The sequence below is a fragment of the Thalassophryne amazonica genome, chromosome 12, assembly GCF_902500255.1.
Source record: "Thalassophryne amazonica chromosome 12, fThaAma1.1, whole genome shotgun sequence".
In the NCBI taxonomy this organism is placed as follows: Eukaryota; Metazoa; Chordata; class Actinopteri; order Batrachoidiformes; family Batrachoididae; genus Thalassophryne; species Thalassophryne amazonica.
Window position 1 is genome coordinate 10,740,049 of NC_047114.1, and position 23,539 is coordinate 10,763,587.

The 23,539-nt window shown below is 44.2% G+C and overlaps 1 protein-coding gene across 1 annotated transcript in view; it reads left to right on the top strand.

Annotated features, from left to right (window-relative positions):
• kcnq3 (potassium voltage-gated channel, KQT-like subfamily, member 3) overlaps positions 1-23,539 on the top strand; it is a 273,404-nt gene that overhangs the window by 178,413 nt on the left and 71,452 nt on the right. The window contains 2 exon segments of the mRNA XM_034183094.1: positions 18,346-18,436; positions 21,771-21,897. Of these exon segments, the coding sequence (XP_034038985.1) occupies positions 18,346-18,436; positions 21,771-21,897 (218 nt within the window).

Consider the following 23,539-nt stretch of genomic DNA (forward strand, 5'->3'; position numbering starts at 1 on the left):
AGGTGCAAAAGCACTGTATTAAAGTGATAAGTGCTACGTGCAAAGTGCTTCAGTGCCTGTTGAATTGTGCATTACAGTACTAGGTTGTATTGCATGTTGCCCAGTACACTCATTTGCACATGCACAAGTGTACAATATTGCACAGGTGTCATACACAAGTTTATTGTGTAAAGACTACTAAACCGTTTAATAACATAAAGTACACAAGGGCATTGTGTACATATAACTGAAAAGAAAAAAAACTGAGATTCAAATCCATTCTTCCACCCTGTCTGTCCACTTTCAAACATCTTTTAGTACATAAATTGTGGCTGCCTGTGGTGCAGAGTTCTGGTTCTGGTTCTGTGCTGCATCCTAAATGGACTTTGCCCTGCCAGAAGAGATGCTGTGGAGCCAGACAGCAGGATCTTGCTGAGGGAAGCAGGATGTGCTGTCTGGAGCCAAAGCGGAGCAGAGCACATGGGGAAGAGAGCGCCTGTCCCCGAGGACAATGCAGCCGGACACGACCACTGAACCTCTCACACACTGCTTCTGGTGTGTGCACCACAGCAAGAAGGAGCGCCTGCAGCCACAGGGAGCGCCAGTTTGCCAAATTTCCACACAGTGATATGGTAACCGCTTTGCAGCTCAGATGATTTTTTAAAGTGCTGGTGCCAAGCCCGCCCGGGCGGCTGCCAGTTTGCCCGTACCAAAAACCACTACTGTGTTAGATGAATGAAAAGAAGTTAAAAAGTACAGTATAAACATGTTATTGTTGTCCATTCGGCTGCTCCTGTATTGTTCCACAGCAGATTCAGCCAGATCTGCATTGGTATTTGGCACAAGTTTTACGCTGGATGCCGTTCCTGATGCAACTCCAGTTTTACCCAGAGAAACACGCAGCCGCTGGTGTTCTGAAGAGGTCTCCCATCCAAGTACTAACCAGATCCTGTACTGCTTAGCTTCTGAGATCTGATGGGATCAGGCTGACACAGAGCAGACTGGCTGCTGCAACGGAGTAGAAACATAATGTAACAGAAAATAAAAATACTCAAACCAATTCATATTTGTACATACTCATATGTACATGTTTAGTAAGCCAGATTACTCCTAAGGGTCATGGTGGAGCCATGTCAGCAGTAACTGGGTGAGAGGTGGGGTTCATCCTGGACAGGAGGCCAGTCTATCGCAGGGCCATATATAGACGGACAAACAGATTCATACTCTCACCTGCATGCAATTTAGAGTCACCAAGCTATGTAACCTGCATGTCTTTGGAAGTGGGAGGAGGCCGGGACACCCGGATGGAACCCACGGCAACACTAGGAGAATATTCAGACTTCACACAGAAAGGACCCTTGGGAAGAGAACCTGGAGTCTTCACAGCAGTGCGAATCACTCAACTGCTCCTCCCCAAAAGTACTGAGATACTTCTCGGCGCTGCTCCCTGGCACACATTACTGATCGTAGCAGTCACCATGGTTACCAGGTGAATCCTGGATTGTTTCCTTTGCGTCAGCAAGCAGTAATGATTTTCTTGTTGTTTTACTCAGGAAACTTTTGCCATCTTCATCTTTGGAGCAGAGTTTGCACTGAGGGTCTGGGCGGCAGGATGCTGCTGTCGCTACAAAGGATGGAGGGGGGCTGAAGTTCGCTCACAAACCTTTGTGCATTTTAGGTATGTAGCCAAATCCTGATAATACCATAATAAAGTTAAAAACAAAATGTGACATTATCAACTGGACTGCAAATCAAACGGACAAATCCACAGAAGTCACAACTTCCTCACAGGCATCCATGGAAAAACCTGTGACAAAAACATGGAATGGCTGAAAAGCTTTACTGTGTTCACTTGACTTGGGAACTCCAGTTCTATTTCATTCCTACTGACCGCCAGAGGGCAGTGCACCTGGATAACTACATGTGCGCAAACACAGAGAGGTCGAGAATATATACCAACAAAGTCACGCCATTGGATGTGACCTGGGTGACATCACTGGTTGTCTTTATATGCCAGACGTACCCAGCACTCGCTTCTTTTCTACATTCTCACATTCGGAAGAGGTTGAGAACGCATTTATCTGCGATTGCCGCTCTCGCTTGTAGCCTCGTAAACCACTTTCGGTTGGAGCTACGTGCCCTGCACACGTCCTCGAGAGGCTGCGGTACACGGCTTCACCGTTTTGTATTCTTTGATCAGTGAGTGTCCATTAGCCACAAAGGATTCCTGATGGGAAAATATCAACGGGGCCGAGACACTTTGGTATGCGCTTCACACATCTTTGCACATGTAAAACAAGGACACACTCTAACCACAGTTAACAACACTTGGTATGGTGAATTATGTCCGTAATTATGTCCTTAATGTCCATTACATGTTGAATGTCTGCTACAACATCTAAAATAATGACAGAGATTCTATTTAGGTTTAAGGAGCTGCAAAACACCAAGCCACAACATCCCCATTTAAGCTGCTGTGTCAAATTTATTCTGTTTTAATTAATGTTAATTTATTAATTTATGACAGTGAATGCACATAACATTTGTAGCTCTGATTGTAGATCAGTTCTCCAGCAAAAACCAGGTCCACTCAAAGGTCATTGAAGTCATCCTCATTCCTGGTCTGACTCGACAGATCTGTGTCATCTTCACAGATGGGGCAGAGGAACGACCCCATTAAGATCTTATTATTCTAAAATGTGTATGTTCTTTCATGAGTGTCATACAAACCAGTGAAACTCGTCAAACTGTCATGTAGCGTCACCTGGACCCGCTGGAAGTGTTTGCCTCCAATAATGTTCTGCATTTCCCATTAACCCAGACCTGTCATACCATCAACAAACAACAGAGTGCGCCATTTCTATCCTCATTCCTAAATCAGGGTTAAGTAGAACATTGGGTTTTATTAGCTTTTAGACTAAACATCATATTTAGGCGGGTTCTGAACATGTCACTTTTTGCTAATCTTTTTGGGAAGCAGTGTAGACTTGCACAACAGCTAACAAAACTCTAAATGCAGAAAATGCTAATGTTATCAGTTGATGCTAATTGTAGTTATTGAAATTAACGTTGATACTATCAGTAATTGATGCAAAGTTGAGGAATGAAGAGGGAGAGGGCGCGTAAAGGTGCACGCTACCTGTGCGACCTGAGAGCAGTCTGTCCGTTTTTTGTCTTTTAGTCATTGTTTGTGTGTTCTTTTGTCCTTTCTGTTTTGAAGTTAATGTGGAAGTGCTTCTGACCATGAGGGGAGCTTACCTCAGAGTTTTTGTTGTACTTTGGTCCTTTGTAGGACAATTCGTCTTGGGACTTTACGGTGGCGGTGGGGAGGCTGCTAACACCGTCTCCTACGGCCAGGAGTTCCTTCTCGCCCTTCAGCCACTAGCAGCAAGAGACTTTCGTTTGAATATTCCCCATTTTCTTCAGCGAAGTCAACAAGATGACTTAAAGTCTGCTGCATGCAGTATGCTATCAAAAAAGCACAGAAAGGAAGGGAGGAGAGGAGGCGTTCAGTGCAGAATGAGGAAATACAGGGCTCCGTGACAGACGCTGACTCCCTCTGCTTCCATCCATCCTCCTCCCAAATGTACAGTCCATTCGGAATAAAATGGATGAATTAGAGGCTCACGCCAGATGTAAATGCAACTTCAGAGACGTGTGTTGGCTTTTACCGAGACGTGGCTGGGAGATGTGGATCTCAACGAGGATCTTTACATCAGCGGCTTTGGGGAGCCTGTTCGTATGGATCGCTCACCTGTTATTACAAACAAATCATGCGGTGGTGGAGTGTGTTTTTATATCAACAAAAACTACTGCAATACGGTGGTAGTTCGGGAAAAAATATGCACCCCCGACATGGAGCTGTTGTCTATTTCACCCGCCCCTTTTACTTGCTGAGGGAGTTCCCTCAGCTCTTTTTCACCCTTGTTTACATTCATCCACATGCTAATGTGACGTCAGCCACCCAGCCAGGGGCGTAGGTTTGCATATGGACCATAGGGACAAGTCACAACCAATATTTTGGGATGGCAAAATAGTCCCTACCAATATTTAGCATTTTTTTTATATATCAAAATCATTCACTATTTTTTTGCAAACTCGATACTATAATTTTAGTCGTCACGTTTTGTGTTTTCGATGTGCCAGAGTGACAGGGTTACCCATGTTGCAATTTCATTGGCTCACGTTCTTCTCACATGGCCGTAAACAAAGCGCATCTCGTGGCAGGCAGTGCTTCATTTGTAAAGTGGGAGGTCCCAGAGCGCAGAGGATGGGTGGCTCCGGTGCAGTGTTGCCAGATGTACGATAATTATCGTATTTGTATGATAGTTTTGCCCTCTGTACGATCAATAATGGGAAAAAAATCCAATATGTACGATAATTTCAGTTGGTTGCCCAAACACGCATCTCTCTCTGACACCCAAGAATCATTTTGCAGGCGTTGCACTCAGGCGGCATCAAAGACACAACACACACAGGGCTGCTGCAGGCTTTGGGCGACCGGGACAAAGTCATTTGAAAGCCCGCCCCCTCTCTATACAAGTTCCCATCCATTCTCTGCCGTGACAGGAAGATTCCCCAGCCAACATCTTTTTTTTTTTTCGAAACTTTATTTCAACAAATGCAATAACAAACAAACAAAACACAAGAGCAAAGAGATATACAAGAAAAAAAAAAAAAAGGTTCAAGTTCCTTATGGAGGTGTCAACATTTTTTCTGTGTTCAACAAAATCTGCACAAGTGGCATCGGATGACGACAGCGACCTCAAGGTTGAATTCGACTCTTTCTAGTCTGGTAATTGACACGTTTGTGTCCCTTCACAGAAAAAAAAATCTTTCTAGTCTGGTAGTGCATTTGCTTGTGCATTTGTGTTCTTTCTGTGCCATAGTTTCCCCATTACTATAATTACTGTTTAAAAATGTGACAAAATTCTTTGTAAATTAAAAAAAAAAAAACGCAAAAATAGCTACATTGTATGCGTTTTGTTTGTGTACGATAATTTCTCCCAAAATACACTAATTTTGAGGTTTTCGTACGATAGTTTCATATTTCATATCTGGCAACACTGCTCCGGTGCAGAAAAACAAGAAGGGCGGGGCTTGCGAACAATGCTGTGCGCCACACTTAAAATAAACTGCACACCCACACAAACACATCTTCACAAATGACACTAACACCCTGCCTTTTCCTCAAAAAATTACTACATTTATGTTTGCTGTCTGTCTCTGTACTTTTCTGTCAGTTTTGCGCTCTTTTTCATACTTTTCCCTCGTTTCAAAAGTCACCGAACGCACTTTACCATAATATATGCAACATATAGCACACTGTTGGAAAGCACGGATTCTTGGCTTGCTGTCAGTGTTGAAATTTTTCAGAGTGAGGGCTTACATGAGAACTTACGGTAATGAGAATCAGCAGCGCACTAGTGTGAAACTTCCGTGTTTTTCCTCTGCGTTATGACATCACAGGCTTACGTTTACCGTAATACACCATATATGTTATTGGAAATCCCTTTTTTTTTTTTTTTTTTTTTTTTTTGGCAAATTAGGTTGCCAGATACCTACAACTGCATTATTGATGAAGAGAATAGATTATACATCTTGGTTGCAAAAACCTTTTTTTTTTGTTTTTGTTTTTTTTAGCTCCACAAATATATTTTTTGTTGTTGTCTTGTTCTCTCAGGTGTAGGCCTATAGAATAGATTCGTGATTTTGGGTGCAATTTTGTTATTTAAGCTATTTGTTTGTTTGCCTACACACTTAATATTGTAAATAAAGTGTTAAATTATTCAGCATTATGTCGTCATATGTTATGTATTATGCTGTACTTGTGCGTCTAATGGTATGAGTGGGTTAGGGGGTGGTGGTGGGCAGGGGGGCCGGGGGGGGTATTGTCCCTACCAAAGCTGAGACCAAACCTACGCCCTTGCACCCAGCTGATCGAAGAGGTGACAAACAGACTAGATGCCCTTTCACCTGACACTCCAGAATTTATTTTAGGTGATTTTAATCATTGACAGGTTCATAAGATTTTAAAAACATATGAACAATATGTTACTTGTGCAACTACTAAAGGGAATTCCACCACTGACTTGTGCTATGGCTCAGTACCTGGCGCCTTCAGAGCGTTACCTCTGCCTTCCTTTGGAGCATCCTACCACAGCAGTGTTCTCTTACCAACCTACAAGCCTGTTTGTAAGCGTCATGAGCAAACTGTTAAAACAGTGAAATGCTGGACAGAAAACAGCATTGCCAGCTTACAGACTTGTTTTGACTGCACTGACTGGGATGTTTTTTATAGTTCATGTCCTGATATACATGATCTGGCATTTACGGTTTCACTATATACGAGGTCTGTCCGTAAAGTATAGGTCCTTTTTATTTTTTCAAAAACTATATGGATTTCATTCATATGTTTTTACGTCAGACATGCTTGAACCCTCGTGCGCATGCGTGAGTTTTTCCACGCCTGTCGGTGACGTCATTCGCCTGTGAGCACTCCTTGTGGGAGGAGTCGTCCAGCCCCTCGTCGGAAATCCTTTGTCTGAGAAGTTGCTGAGAGACTGGCGCTTTGATCAAAATTTTTTCTAAACCTGTGAGACACATCGAAGTGGACACAGTTCGAAAAATTAAGCTGGTTTTCAGTGAAAATTTTAACAGCTGATGAGAGATTTTGAGGTGATTCTGTCGCTTTAAGGACTTTTCACGGTGCGAGACGTCGCGCAGCGCTCTCAGGCGGTGTCATCAGCCTGTTTCAAGCTTAAAACCTCCACATTTCAGGCTCTATTGATCCAGGACGTCGTGAGAGAACAGAGACGTTTCAGAAGAAGTCGGTTTCGGCATTTTATCCGGATATTCCACTGTTAAAGGAGATTTTTTTAATGAAGACGTGCGGACGGGTCCGTGCGTCGGGATGCAGCCGACGCAGTGCGGCGGCACAGGAAAAACACCTCCGTGTTGATAACCATTTGTTAAAATCCAGTTGGCTTTTGATGGCTTTCAGTGGAGTGAGTATATGAGAAATTGTTTATCAGCTGGAGATGTTCCAACTTGTCCTTAAGGCTTCCAACAGAGGTGTTTTTCCTGTGGCGGAGCGTCGCGGCGGCTGCGAGCCGACGCTGCAATCCGCCCGCATGTCTTTCATTAAAAAAATCTTCAAGCATGGGTTCAAGCATGTCTGACATAAAAACATATGAATGAAATCCATATAGTTTTTGAAAAAAATAAAAAGGACCTATACTTTACGGACAGACCTCGTATATCCTTTTGCGTGGACTCTAACATTCCCCAGAAGGTCATTACTGTATTCCCAAACAACAAGCCTTGGGTTACTAAGGAAATGAAAAACATTCTAAATAAAAAGAAACATATTTTTTATACAGGGAATAGCCAGGAAAAGAAAGAAATCACAAGGGAGGTAAAATATGAGATAAGGAAAGCTAAACTAAAGTATAAGGATAAAGTGGAACAGAAGTACAGCAGTGGTGATCTACGGGCAGCTTGGAGGGGAATAAAATCCATGTCCTTAGCCACTCAAAGGGACAGTTGTATTGACAGGGAATTTCTTAAAATTGAGGGAATCAAGGATTCCGATCTCCCTAATATGTTTAATGTTTTTTATTCTTGATTTGAAAAGCACGACTTTCGAGAGACATCTCCCTGTTTAGAGAGTCTCTTGAGTCTGATGTTGTCATTGACCAAGAATGGGTCAAAAGGTATTCTGAAAGGTAGAAACATTAGAAAGGCCCCTGGTCCAGACAATATCTGTGGGCGCACACTACGACATTGTGCGGACCAGCTTAGTGGTGTACTCCAGCATATTTTTCAAATGTCTCTCAATTCTTATCAAATTCCGGTTAGCTGGAAATCATCTACAGTGATCCCAGTCCCAGAGACGACCAAACTGAAGCAACTTAGTGATTTTAGGCCTGTTGCTTTAACATCATTAATAATGAAATGTTTTGAGAGAATTGTGAGGAATCTTATTCTGGAAACAGTGGATGGAGCCCTGAACACACTTCAGTTTGCTTACCAGAGAGGGAGGGGGGTGGAGGATGCAAAGCTTTTTATTCTCAACTCCCTGTATAAACATCTGGAGAAGCCACAGGCACAGGCACACTTCTCGTCAGCATTCAATACGATGCAGCTGTATCTTTTAGTACAAAGACTGCGTGATAACTTCCACCTGCCTCACCAGCTTGTTTTATGGATTTTGAATTTTTTATCTGACCGTGAGCAGAGGGTCTTTGTAAATGGCTGCTTCTCGGACTCTGTCGTGTTGTCCACAGGCTCACCACAAGAGTGCGTTCTTATTATGTATACAGACAGCTGTAGGAGTTCTCAAGACAACAGTTATTTGGTTAAATTTTCTGATGACACTGTACTGTTGTCTCTTCTTCATGGTTCAGAATCAGACCACGGAGCTGTTTTATAAGATTTTATTTGTTGGTGTGATAACAACTTTTTGGATTTAAATGTGTCCAAAACTAAAGAAATGATCATTGACTTCAGACGTAACAGGGATGTAGCCAAGGAGAGTATCATACACAATGAAAAGTGGAACTATAAGTATCTGGGGCCTGTTTTTGATGACAAGCTGAAGTTTGATGTGAACACAGACGCCATTGTGAAGCGAGGACAGCAGAGAATTTATCTTCTCCGTAAACTGAATTCTTTTTCTGTTAGACCTGCAATCCTTTGTCATTTTTATCAGTCTTTTATTGAGAGTCTTTTGTGTTTTTCATTTATCTGCTGGTTTCACAGCCTCTCAGTGAAAGACAGAAACAGCCTGAACAACATTGTTAAAATTTGTTCAAAGATTATCGGAGTGAAACAAAGAGACTCACACTCTTTTTGTAATCAACAGATCTTCCGGAAGGCTGAAATCATCTTGTCTATGTCAGGTCATGTTCTTTTAGGAGAGTTTTCCCTGCTTCCTTTAGGACACCGTTATGCGTCCCCGGTGTGTAGAACCAACCAGTTTTTAAAGTCGTTTATACCTTCGGCGGTTCGACTTTTAAATGCTCTGTAGGTCTGCCATGTTTCTATTTATTTATTCTTGCTATTCATTTTAACTTCTTAAGTCTGTTTTATTTGATTTTTTATTAGTTTTATTGTTGTTATATATTGTTATTGTATTTTTTTTTCTCTCAAACGGACTGCTCAAATGAAATTGCCCCTTGTGGGATTAATAAAGTTGTTGATTGATTGATTGATTGATTGATTGAAGTTGGCATTAACTGAGATGAGTGTGTCTGTATATGCTAATGCTGACCTAACACATGCTTGCATAGCTGAAGAAGATGGCATCACATTTTGTGGTACAAAAATATCAGTGCCAGTAATTGCAAAGAGATGAAAGTATCTTGATGTTGTAGCGGGGTAGACTACGCTACCCAGAATACATTGCGGTGTGTGGCTGTAAAGGAAGTTCCGGTTACAATCAGTAAGTACTTACCTCAGGTCCGTCTCATCTTTATTATACATGGTGTCAGAAAGTGGCAAAGGACGCATATCTCCTAGACGGAGTTAGATGAAAAGCTAAGTCGTTTACGGACACAGCGAAAGAGGGATATACCTCCAAGAAATGGTGGAGTTTGACACGCACATGAAAGCGAGGGGAACGCCAGTGAAGCTGCACAAGTCGGTGAGCGGGAATCTCAGCTAAGCCACAGGAAGCTTGCTAGCCGTTCCAAAACGTGAAACAGAAAAGACTCGTCATGGCGGTTTCAGTACGAATAACACAGCCAGAACCATTCGCCTTCTCGAGACCGTCCCACTGGCCGAGATGGATCTGAAGATTTGATAGATTCCATGTTGCATCCGGATTACGCGACCAAGACAAGGAATATCAGGTAAATGCTCTCTTATATGCTATGGGGGATGCGGCTGACCATATCCTCAGTATCCTGCCGATCACTACTGCAGAGAAAAAGAAATATGCCTCAGTTAAAGCAGCGATGGAAAAACATTTCATAGGCAAACACAATGTGATTTTCGAAAGGACACAGTTTAATATGCGATGCCAGCAAGAAGGGGAGAGTTCAGAAGCTTACATCACCGAAGTTCACAAGCTAGCAGAACACTGTAAATTTGGCTTACTGAAGGAGGAGCTCATCAGAGACCGAATTGTGCTCGGGATAAGAGACAGAAAATTATCTGAAAAGCTGCAAATGGACCTTGAATTGACGCTACAAAAAGCAATAGACCAAGTGAGACAAAGTGAGACTGTTAAGAAACAACAGGCAATACTACACAGTGCATCAGTCTAGTCAAACATGGACGCAATCAAAACAATGAGAAGAGGAAAGAACTTTCAATAGACAGGGCAAACAAGACCTGCCTTCTCATCATCGATTACTTCTCACGATACATAGAGGTCGCGGAGCTCAAGACCACATCATCTGAAGCCACTGTTCATGCTGTGAAGGATGCTTTCGCACGTCATGGATACCCGGAGACTGTGGTATCCGACAACGGACCACAGTTTTTCTTCAGAGACATTCAGAGCATTTGCAAAAGAGGCCTGCTTTTCACATGTCACGAGCAGCCCTCGCTACCCACAAGCAAATGGCGAGGCTGAATGTGCCGTGCAGACAATCAGAAGTCTGTGGAAAAAGGACACTGACCAAACCAGAGCACTCCTAGCATACAGGGTCACACCATTAGAGCATAGATACTCACCTGCACAGCTACTTATGGGAAGGAACCTGCGCACATCCCTCCCACAGTCTTCAGGTCAGCTCACGCCAAAATAGCCTGACTTGGAGGCTTTCCACAGGAAGGATGAGGAAGGACGACGTAAACAAACATCACACTACAATCGTCGCCACCGGGCCAGACCACTTCAAGAGCTCAACGCAGGACAAAAGGTGTGGCTCACCACAGAGAAAGCTCCAGGGACTGTGCTTGGGACTGCAGACATGCCAAGATCATACTTGGTGGAAACTGACAAGGGGGTTCTAAGGAGAAGCAGACTTCACTTGAGAGCCACGGAGAATCCCTCTGTAACCACCACCAAGTCAGGCAGAGTTTCCAAGGCTCCAGAGAGGCTTGACCTATAAAAAAAAACAAAAAACAAGAAAGAAAACAATGTATGGAATGTGAATGAGATGTCTGTTTAGTTTGTATTACAGCTGTAACATGGTTCATGGTTTACATTTGCGGTTTACATTTACAGGTTTTGATATGGATTATGGTTTAAGAGAGAAATGTAATCTGAATGTTTCAGTCTAATACAGGGGTTAAGAAAGAAATGTGTTTTGATAAACCATAAGAAAGTTTAATATGTAAAGAAAAGAGTTCCAGAGACATTTACATGGTTGATGTGCTTAGCTAAAAGGAGGAGATGTAGCGGGGTAGACTACGCTACCCAGAATACATTGCGGTGTGTGGCTGTAAAGGAAGTTCCAGTTACGATCAGTAAAGAGTACACTGTACTTACCTCAGGTCCGTCTCATCTTTATTATACAGATGTATTTTCTGGAGCTCCACCTCTGACTCTACTGCAAACTGAAGCTCAACCCGGTGATTTGGCGGTGTACTAGCTGGTGCATGTTTGGCCGATATCTGATGTGCAAAATAAAGTTTGTTTCAGCATTAATATGATACATTGTGTCAGTGATGGTTTTATTGCTGACTATACTGGCTGTGACTAAACATTATTGAAATATGCTGGTGGGTGGAGTCAGATAAATGGAAGAAACACTGGATTTCCACAGTCTCACCATGGCTGAGATTTGCTGAAAGCAGAAGATGTCGGGTTGACTTTAGTGCTTAATCTTAGTTGATATATTTGACCTTGTGGTTTGAAGGAAATGCCTTAGAGTGGTGCCGCGTCCTCATGGCTGCAGTTATTAGCGGCGTGCTACTGGTGCCCTTTCTCACCACTGTTTGCATATCGCTGAGCAGATTAGCTGCCAAAACTGCATCGCCTGCACTCCCATTATTCAATCTCGCCTGCAAATTGGTTGTGAGGAATCCTCAGGGCTGGTATCAGCTGCACAAACGGGCCCCATGGGTCCAGATTAATGTGGATTGAACAGGAGACTTCACACGCCTGAGCTTAACTTTCACCTTAAAATGTCAAATTCACTTTAAGTGCAAATAAAATCAAATACTTACAATTTGAGCTGTTTTCTAAGGAGAACTGTTCAAAACAATTTTTAATCCCCTTTGTGAAATGTCATTTTTGAAACATTTAAAACTTTAGTAGAACATTCACCCACTCACCTTCAACCACTTAGTCCACTTAAGGGTCACGAGGGGCTGGAGCCTATCTCAGCAGTCATAGGGCATGATGCAGGGTTCACCCTGGACAGGGTGCCAGTCTGTCGCAGGGCCACATATATACAAACAAACATATTCACACCCACATGCACACCTACAGACAATTTAAAGTTTACAATCCTCCTAACCTGCATGTCTTTGGATGTGGCAGGAAGCTGGAGCACCCGGAGAGAAATGCACAGATGCGGGTAGAACATGCAAACTCCACACAGAAAGGCCACAGGTGGGAATTGATCCCATGACCTTCTTGCTTTGAGACAACAGTGGTAAACACTAAGCCACTGTGCTGCCCCGTTAGTACTGCTAGTTTTTATGAATTGACACTGTTGACACTGCAGTTTAAATTGTAGGTGACATCCACAGGATTCAATCCTGCAATTTATTGCCAGCCAGAAACTTTACCACTTCACGACCATCACTGCCCTATAACAGGTGCAGAAAAATGCCTAAAATCAACAAGGAGATAGACGTATTTAAAAAAATAAAACCATACACCATAAAAACAACACCACATTTTGTTGAATCCGTCTTATTGAGCGAACAATACAAGTATGAACCATCTGTTCCTCTGTTGATGACCCATGGTCACGGACGTACAGTCATGAAATGACATGAATGGAGCAATGCGCTCTTATCATGTCCGCATCTGCTGAACCTGGTCTGTCCAGCTGGCCCCACATGCCTGTCCTGTGGAATGGTACGCCGCAGAACAGCTCTGTTCTCACCAGAGCTCACCTGGGTGACGTGACATTCAGATCGCCCACTGCATGTTATGATCTGATGGTTCATTTTAATGTGTTCCTGTCAATGTGCAGGGCGTGCGGTCGCTCACTGCAGCCTGTCGCAACAGCGATATATGTTTTTATGTATGTCCACGTGAGAACAGCAAGCAGACACACGTGCGTCACAGTGGACAGTTGTAAGTTCATGTCCGTCCAAACACGGTACATGTTCCCCAGCTGTGACATCCAGAACCAGAGATCTCAACAACTGCGACTGTTGAGATCTTTCTTCAGCGCACACAGCAACGTGTCACTGTGTTTCTGTGTTATGTGGTCATTTCTTTTTAGTTATTTTTACTGCTATTTAGTTATTCTCCCCTATCCACAACACATCCGCCACATGTTACAGATCGGGGAGGCAACACGCGTGATTTGCATGTGTTGCGGGATAGCCGACACTCTGGCACACCACGTGCATTGCTGTTTTGCAATGTCACACTCGTGGGGCACTTCGACAAATTTCACATCCAGCTCAAAAGTAGTGCCATGCAAGCATTGTTAGATGTTTGTGTGTGTCACCTGGAATTTAGCCGACACCTGTCGTGAGAGGATCGAAAAGGCTCTCACAGGGCACACTCTGTCTTCCAGCTGCTGGTGTGCGCAAATAGTTGTAGTAACAGGTGTACGAGGCATTGGAGGCAGCTCAGATTTTACACGAATTGCATACGATTCCTGCTTTGTGTACAATTCAGCCACATTCGTGCTATGTATGAAGGGGCCCTAACATTAGCGTTCATCTGTAGATCTAATCTTATTCAGAACCTCTGACTGTAAGAAAGTACCTGGTACAGTATCCTTGAGCCTTAAATCAGCCAATAACATTAGAAAATGGTAGACTCCACTCCAGGGTCGTCAGAAATCCTGTTACATGTGTAACACCCCTATTCCACAGAACACTGTTCTATTACTGTGATCTATTATTATGATCCGGAAAAAGTGCAAAAAACGGCATGAAACGGCTTACTCCGTCATGCCTCCTATCAGGCTGCTTATAAAGTCCAAACCTGGCAACCCACTAATAAACAGAAGTAAAGCTGTACCCGGCTGCGTTCACAGCCAGAGCCGCAACAAACGCTGCTTTTGCTTCAAATTTTTATCCCGATGGAGCACAGTTAAACAAATATCAAGCTGTACTCACTTGGAATACACCGTGTAAAGATGTTTGAACATGACTGAAGCTGTTAAGACTACGAACACACAGAAGTGGCTGCGTAATGATGCCGATTTGGACAATTAGATGAAATTTTTAACAGCTTGAATATTTCACCCCAATTTCAAAACTGGTGCCAATGAAGGTCGCACCTACTGCATATACCAAGTCTGTTCAAGACTAACAAAAGAAGTTACAGTGATGCTTCAAAACGCACCCTGATTTGCTATTCAAGATGAAACGGGACACTGTTGACACTGCAGTTTAAATTGTAGGTGACACCAAAAAAGTGCACAAATAATCACTAAACATGATGAAATGTTGATATTAAAAAAAATCCTGAACAGTAAAAGTCGATAAGTACGCGGGTGAAGGATAAACAACAGCTCTCTGAAGCTTGCGCTCTGTTTCAGCCCTCAGCCGTGGCCATATTGTGATGTCATCGGGAGAAGGGGACCTGCTGATTCAAGCCCACAGCGGAGGTCGAGCTGTTTTCGGATGATTTTTTTTTCCTTCTTTTTTTTTTTTTTTTTTTTTTGAGGTGCAGGTGGAGATGATAAACTGTTTTTTTCCCCAGCTCTGTGGTCATAAAAAACTTTTTTCTTGACATCACAAAAAACTGATTAGGAAGTGTGGATTTTTATTTGGTTTTTTACCCGAGACATCGGGTATTGTGAAGACCTGGTGTCCGTTCCTCTGTCTGTCCGAGGGTATTTTAGCATTGCGTTATTTTTTCTTGGAAATAGGTACATACATTTCAAATCTGAAAAATGACACATTGCATCTGTGAGGGACTGAAAATATCAGCTATTTTTTTGAATATAGTTAGTGTACTGTACGTTAGTAGCGTAAAGCCCCGTTTACACATAGACGGTAAGAGCTCCCGGAAGCGTCCCGGAAGAGTTTTTGCCGTCTTAAGGATCACACGCCGTTGTTAACGCCGGCACTAGGGGGCGTGGCTTAGTTCCGGCTTTACCGGAAATCGTTGAAAAAATTATTCAACATGTCGAATAATTCTGGGAGCGCTCCCGGAGAATTCACGTGACGACGGAGACAACGCGAACAACGGCATTTGATACTTTTTAATCGCCGTTTCATCCTGCCCCTTCCTGTAGTGCCGCAGTTTACACCGCCGTAATTGGCGGCCGGCGTTGTATCCCTAATCAACGGTGTGTAAAACAGCGATAGAGCCTACATCGGCGTCCTCAAGGGCATTTTAACCGGCGACAGAGGCAGACAAAACGGCGGCACTAGCGGACAGTACGCCGTTCTAAACGCTACCTCCCGGTTAACGGCGTTCCAAACGGCCGATAGGCGGCGGTCAATATAAAAATGCTAGCGCGCTGCATGCAGGCCTCTCACTCGTGACCAGCTCCAGATATTTTTGCAGAGAAGCTCCAGTATGCCTCCTAAAAGAAAATTGGCAGCGGCAAGGACCAAGAGGTCTGGTTCAGAAGCAGAGGGTAGCCCTGTGGTGGAGACGGAGCAACATGTTGAGGGGAAAAGGAGAAGAAAAGGCTGAGGATGAGCTCCCTCCCCTTGCAGTGACAGAGGCATGTATTCCTGCTGCTTCAGCCTATTATACTCTGGGGGCGGTGCCTATATGCAAAAGTTCCTGGAGTAACGCAGGATTTGCCTGGATAAATCCAGCAGTACACAGGGCATTATCGGCGGCAGCAGAACACCGCCGTTCTCACGCACGTCTTAACCTGCGATTGTAAAGGATAGAACTGGGTATTAACCCCCGTTGCCTGATGTGTGCCGGATGCTACGGCATCAAAATGCCGCTTTATTCGGCGGATTTAGCAGCATTTTAGCCATGTATTTATATCCGCAGCTAGTACGGTGGTCAAAACACTGGCGAAATCCTCCGCCCCTTTCCACCGTGAAAACAGCCGGAACTACCGCGAACTTTGGTCTACATACTACCCGCCGACAAAACCGTCTATGTGTAAACCATGCTTAACTGTCAGGGCAGGCGGAAGGCCGTCACCAGGAGCGGCTGGACCTGCAATGCAAACTCCCAGACAAGGCTTTGGTGTTGGAGAAATCATGGTCTTTATTCCAGGCTTGGTTTCTGTACACATGTAATCAGTCAGCGTGGCAGAGATACAAACAGGATCAGGCTGAGACGCAGTCACAAACGAGCAGGGTTCAGAGGCACCAGCTTGTCAATATAAGTGTTCTACCTGCCAATCAAAAGGGTTCTGTGGCCAGAATTAACCATTCTGACACGTATAAAAAAAACGTGCAGCACCGACCAAAACCACTCGGTGGCGACGGGGCTATCAGTAGTCTGCAAAAATCCATAAATTTGCTGCATCACTGTTTAAGCCGCAGTGTTCAAAGAGTGTGAAAAAAAAATTGCAGCTGGTCCACAATTCATGCATTCCGACACACGCGAACCTTAGGAAACTGAAACCAGCGGACTCCATCTGCAATAGTGTTTTAATAAAAACATGCAGCAGACTCATCCAGGCGGCATAACTCCAGAAATGAAACACTTAAACACAGAAATAGGTCTGATCGTTAACCAAACAAATGAGCTGTTAAGATAATGGTTCTCGGGCTGATTTCACTTCCTGTTCCTGTTTTTTAGTGGCGCGCAGTTCAAAATCTGAATAGTTATCAGTAACCGCACACCGGTTACCACAATTTCAAACTGTTAATTTTAGTCTTAAATATTCAAAAAATAATAATAATAATAAAATAAAAAATTACATATCAGGTCACCTACACTTTAATATTATGAAATATTCTTTAAATGTTAAACACCTTGATTTCAGTCAGAACCATGTGCTAAAAACCACCTTGTTTTCATTGTTCTTTAAAAAATGGAAAGTAAATTAGTATTTGAACCCCCCAAAAAAAACCTCACAAAAACTGAAAAATGGTCGAATCCAGGGGTGCCCACGTTCGGTCCTCGAGATCTACCTTCCTGACACTTAGTTGTGTCCCTGCTCCAACACACCTGAATCCAATGAAAGGCTCATTAAAAGCCTGCTAACGAGTCTTTTGTTGGATTCAGGTGTGTTGGAGCAGGGACACAACTAAGAGTGTCAGGAACGTAGAACTTGAGGACCGAAGTTGGGCACACCTGGTCTAATCCAAACTGTGGGATTTGTGATCCATTACACCTCTAGCTACATCATGTTGGCTATGTGATGTTTTTTGGGGGGATTTAATCCAGAATGTTGAGGGACCCAGTGGCTGGAGAAAGTCAAGGACACGCTCACATTTCACCTGGCTGCAGCAGATGGATGTAAGAGTGTGTAGCTGCAGTCAGGCAGAACGTGCATGGTCCAGCAAATCCTTGTGAAATGGCACCCAGACGTGCTGATTTAGTTGAAAATACTACATTTTCAAGTTTGGGTTAAGATTAGGGTTAGTTATAAGCTTGGCAGAGCGTGCAGAGACTACACATGCTACAGCCAGACCCTTCTCCATAGATGGCTACTCTGGAGATGTGTGAATGTGTCACGTATGTTTCTTTCCACCATGCATGTAAGTCGGAAAACAGCATGATACGGCACATATCTATATCTCCCTCTGTGAAAATATTTCCCCCTCTCGAAACATGGCTGTGCATATAATTGCTTATGAAATTTAGTATATTGTATATTTTCCCTTCCTTGGCGAAGGGGAAAAAATTGTATTCCCCCCTAAAAATGTAACAGCATAGGAGATAGTATCATGCTCAGTTTTCTGACTTATGTGCATGTGCAAAATGCACATGGGGGAAGGAAAAATACAGCGGAAAGAAAAGTATGTGACACTGGTTTTGTGCATGGTGGACCTGAGGTGTTTCCGTCATGCAGTAGATGCAGTGGCGCACAGCACCAGCGTTTGTTTCCACACCTGACTTGCTTGAATTGGGTTTTGCACCTGTAATTATTTCAGGACAGCAACTAGCCTAATGTGTGTGCTCACTAAAGAGATTAAGACCATAGCTTTCAAGTATTTGTTTCTGATGCTGAAGTTTTATGTGAATGAAGATGTTCCGCCCTCTAATGGTGAGATGCAGACAATGCATGTGTTCAGGGCTAATCTCTATGAATTTATTATTAGTATGTTTGGAATGTTAAAGAGCAAAGCTCACCTGAAGAGCTCTGACAAAGTGTCTGGTGTGGTTTTATGTGTCCGCAGGTTTTTGATCGTCCTCGGCTGTTTAATTCTGGCCATTCTGACGACATTCAGGGAACACGAGAAGCAGTCTGCACACTGGCTCCTCATACTGGTAAGACACCTGTCAATCATTGGTACTAGGTCTCTTTGGAGAATCTTTGGGTCCTACCTGAATGACTTTGTGTCAAATGAACAGCTACAGAGGCAAACAAAGATGAGTATCACTTGCATTGAGTGTTGAGGACACTTGGTCACGCCAACGTTTCACCTAACTGCAGCAGATAGATGGTCATTTTAGAGATTTGGGGATTTACCACTTGTCTGTCTGGGTGGTTACCATCGAGGACCCAAGTCAGTTCTGTCTAGTTGGGGATCCGGTGACGCACTGCTCCAGTGCATGCAACAGACTTGACCTGAAAGCCAATACATTTGGCTATTTTCTGGGTAATAAATTCAGTTGATTGGACATGATTTGGAAAGACACACACCTGTCTAAATATAAGGTCGCACAGTTGACAGTGCATGTCAGAGCACAGCCAAGCATGAACTCAAAGGAATTGTCTGTAGTCCCCGAGACAGGATTGTCTCAAGGCACAAATCTTGGAAAGGGTACAGAAACATTTCTGCTGCTTTGAAGGTCCCAATGAGCACAGTGGCCTCCATCATCAGTAAATGGAAGAAGTTCAGATCCACCAGGACTCTTCCTAGAGCTGGTCGCCCATCTAAGCTGAGCGATCGGGAGAGAAGGGCCTTAGTCAGGGAGGTGACCAAGAACCCGATAGTCACGCTGTCAGAGCTCCAGTATTCCTCTGTGGAAAGAGGAGAACCTTCCAGAAGGACAACCATCTCTGCAGCAATCCACCAATCAGGCCTCTATGGTAGAGTGGCCAGATGGAAGCCGTTCCTTAGTAAAAGGTACATGGCAGTTGGGGGGGGTATGTGTGTTTGTGTGATCTGGGTCCCAGATGCAGAAGATTTTTGCCATGCTTATGCTTCCAGTATATTTAATGAAAATAAAGTGTGACAGACCTAAATGAGATGGTGAGGATTCTTTTTCCAGGCATGTGAGAATGCAAATAAAGAAAATGCTTAAAGTGACAGGGGGTTAAGAGGGCTGTAGTTGGGGAGCCTGGCGGGGGGCAAAGCTCTCCAGAAGCTGAAGATTTTTAGCCATGCTAATGCTCTCCAGAATGGACTGAGGGTGTTTATTGGGCAAATGATCATTTCTCTCTATTGATTGCAGACCCTGCAGCAGGTCTGCAGTCAACCGCTTCTGCAGCTGCTCTGCTTGAAACACTGAAGCAGTGCTCTGACCCACTGATTTGTGGGTTCTCTGCTGTTAAGATACAGCAAGTCCACTTCTTAACCCCCCTCAAAGCCATTTAAGGATGTCAATCGTGAGTCACCTTTGTGCGGATTAAAGTCACTAACTGGGACTCTTGTCTTGTTGTGGGCAAGAAACGAGAATCGTCCTCCATTACTCTTGCACAGCGCGTAAACGCTGCGCCGCTCTCTGGTGACTCAAGTTAGAAAGATAGAGTTCGGTCGGAATTAATAACTTCAAAGAGAATCACCGTTTTAAATCAAATGACACCTCTTTCCAAGCGTTGTAATACAGACAACAAACTACAACAGACCAAACCGCCGCCCCCCCCCAAATGAGACGTCCTCCGTTCTTTATAAATTACATTGATGCTGATGTGCAGCACAGCTGGCTGAGCTCAGCTCAGAGGTATGAGCCAATAATATCTTAAATTAAATTCACAGGAGGTATTGATAAAGGAAACGATAAAGAATCTGATCAATAAGTGGAATTGATAATTGCATCGATATTGAGAAAATCTTATCAATACCCATCCCTAGTGGTGACTGGTGGAGGAACCAAAAGAGTTTTATGATGGGTGTTGAGGTGCAAAAGCACTGTATTAAAGTGATAAGTGCTACGTGCAAAGTGCTTCAGTGCCTGTTGAATTGTGCATTACAGTACTAGGTTGTATTGCATGTTGCCCAGTACACTCATTTGCACATGCACAAGTGTAAATATTGCACAGGGTGTCATACACAAGTTTATTGTGTAAAGACTACTAAACCGTTTAATAACATAAAGTACACAAGGGCATTGTGTACATATAACTGAAAAGAAAAAAAACTGAGATTCAAATCCATTCTTCCACCCTGTCTGTCCACTTTCAAACATCTTTTAGTACATAAATTGTGGCTGCCTGTGGTGCAGAGTTCTGGTTCTGGTTCTGTGCTGCATCCTAAATGGACTTTGCCCTGCCAGAAGAGATGCTGTGGAGCCAGACAGCAGGATCTTGCTGAGGGAAGCAGGATGTGCTGTCTGGAGCCAAAGCGGAGCAGAGCACATGGGGAAGAGAGCGCCTGTCCCCGAGGACAATGCAGCCGGACACGACCACTGAACCTCTCACACACTGCTTCTGGTGTGTGCACCACAGCAAGAAGGAGCGCCTGCAGCCACAGGGAGCGCCAGTTTGCCAAATTTCCACACAGTGATATGGTAACCGCTTTGCAGCTCAGATGATTTTTTTAAAGTGCTGGTGCCAAGCCCGCCGCGGGCGGCTGCCAGTTTGCCCGTACCAAAAACCACTACTGTGTTAGATGAATGAAAAGAAGTTAAAAAGTACAGTATAAACATGTTATTGTTGTCCATTCGGCTGCTCCTGTATTGTTCCACAGCAGATTCAGCCAGATCTGCATTGGTATTTGGCACAAGTTTTACGCTGGATGCCGTTCCTGATGCAACTCCAGTTTTACCCAGAGAAACACGCAGCCGCTGGTGTTCTGAAGAGGTCTCCCATCCAAGTACTAACCAGATCCTGTACTGCTTAGCTTCTGAGATCTGATGGGATCAGGCTGACACAGAGCAGACTGGCTGCTGCAACGGAGTAGAAACATAATGTAACAGAAAATAAAAATACTCAAACCAATTCATATTTGTACATACTCATATGTACATGTTTAGTAAGCCAGATTACTCCTAAGGGTCATGGTGGAGCCATGTCAGCAGTAACTGGGTGAGAGGTGGGGTTCATCCTGGACAGGAGGCCAGTCTATCGCAGGGCCATATATAGACGGACAAACAGATTCATACTCTCACCTGCATGCAATTTAGAGTCACCAAGCTATGTAACCTGCATGTCTTTGGAAGTGGGAGGAGGCCGGGACACCCGGATGGAACCCACGGCAACACTAGGAGAATATTCAGACTTCACACAGAAAGGACCACTTGGGAAGAGAACCTGGAGTCTTCACAGCAGTGCGAATCACTCAACTACTGCTCCTCCCCAAAAGTACTGAGATACTTCTCGGCGCTGCTCCCTGGACACACATTACTGATCGTAGCAGTCACCATGGTTACCAGGTGAATCCTGGATTGTTTCCTTTGCGTCAGCAAGCAGTAATGATTTTCTTGTTGTTTTACTCAGGAAACTTTTGCCATCTTCATCTTTGGAGCAGAGTTTGCACTGAGGGTCTGGGCGGCAGGATGCTGCTGTCGCTACAAAGGATGGAGGGGGAGGCTGAAGTTCGCTCACAAACCTTTGTGCATTTTAGGTATGTAGCCAAATCCTGATAATACCATAATAAAAGTTAAAAACAAAATGTGACATTATCAACTGGACTGCAAATCAAACGGACAAATCCACAGAAGTCACAACTTCCTCACAGGCATCCAATGGAAAAACCTGTGACAAAAACATGGAATGGCTGAAAAGCTTTACTGTGTTCACTTGACTTGGGAACTCCAGTTCTATTTCATTCCTACTGACCGCCAGAGGGCAGTGCACCTGGATAACTACATGTGCGCAAACACAGAGAGGTCGAGAATATATACCAACAAAGTCACGCCATTGGATGTGACCTGGGTGACATCACTGGTTGTCTTTATATGCCAGACGTACCCAGCACTCGCTTCTTTTCTACATTCTCACATTCGGAAGAGGTTGAGAACGCATTTATCTGCGATTGCCGCTCTCGCTTGTAGCCTCGTAAACCACTTTCGGTTGGAGCTACGTGCCCTGCACACGTCCTCGAGAGGCTGCGGTACACGGCTTCACCGTTTTGTATTCTTTGATCAGTGAGTACACCTTCCTTGCCGGGTGCCCGCCCTTCGCCGCTGCCCTGCCGGGTATTTTCCTCTGTGCACAGTTGAAGTTACTAGCTACTAGCCACTAAGCCTTTAGCTGTGTTGTTTTGATGACGGCTGGCCACTTGTTTAGTTGTGTCACTAATCCCGTTAACTATGTGGTTGTGTGTGTATCGGAACCAGTATAGTGTGCTGTTTTGGGCTTGCCGTGAGTGTTTTCCACTCCTTGAAGCACTTTTGTCTGCACTGCCGCCATTTTACTAAGTTCAACAGCTCCGCTAGCAGCTGCAGTTGTCGTTGATGTAAGTGCTTTAGCACTTAGGCTGTGAGTATTTAGGCTGTGTGCATCGTATTATTACCGTAGCTGTGAGTGATTCACAGTCTGTGCCTTGTATTAGCATTTACGCCGTGAGTGCTTCACGCTCCATGCCTTGTATTACGACTGTGGCTGTGAGTGATTCCCACGCTGTGCCTTGTGTTACGACTGTGGCTGTCAGTGATTCACGCTCCATGCCTTGTTTTACGGCTGTGGCTGTGAGTGATTCCTGCTCCATGCCTTGTGTTACGGCTGTGGCTGTGAGTGATTCCCGCTCCATGCCTTGTTTTACGGCTGTGGCTGTGAGTGATTCCTGCTCCATGCCTTGTGTTACGGCTGTGGCTGTGAGTGATTCACACTCTGTGCCTTGTATTAGCATTTACGCTGCGAATGATTCATGCTCCGTGCCTTGTGTTACGACTGTGGCTGTGAGTGATTCATGCGCGTGCCTTGTATTAGCATTTACGCAACGAGTGATTCACGCTCCATGCCTTGTATTACGACTGTGGCTGTGAGTGATTGTCGCTCTGTGCCTTGTGTTACTACTGTGCCTGTGAGTAATCACATTCGTGCCTTGTGTTAGTATTTACACTGCGTGTGATTCACGCTTTGTATTGCTATCTGTTACCGTCAGGGCTTGTGTTAACCATCTGCATGCAGTTCACAATGATGTCAGGGACTTTGTTGCATGGCTGTAGTACCTGTTTGGCTCCTTTGAGCCCAGGAGATGGACATATGTTTTGCTCCTCGTGCTTTCGGATCGTACACCTGTTGGAAGCCCTGACTGATGATAC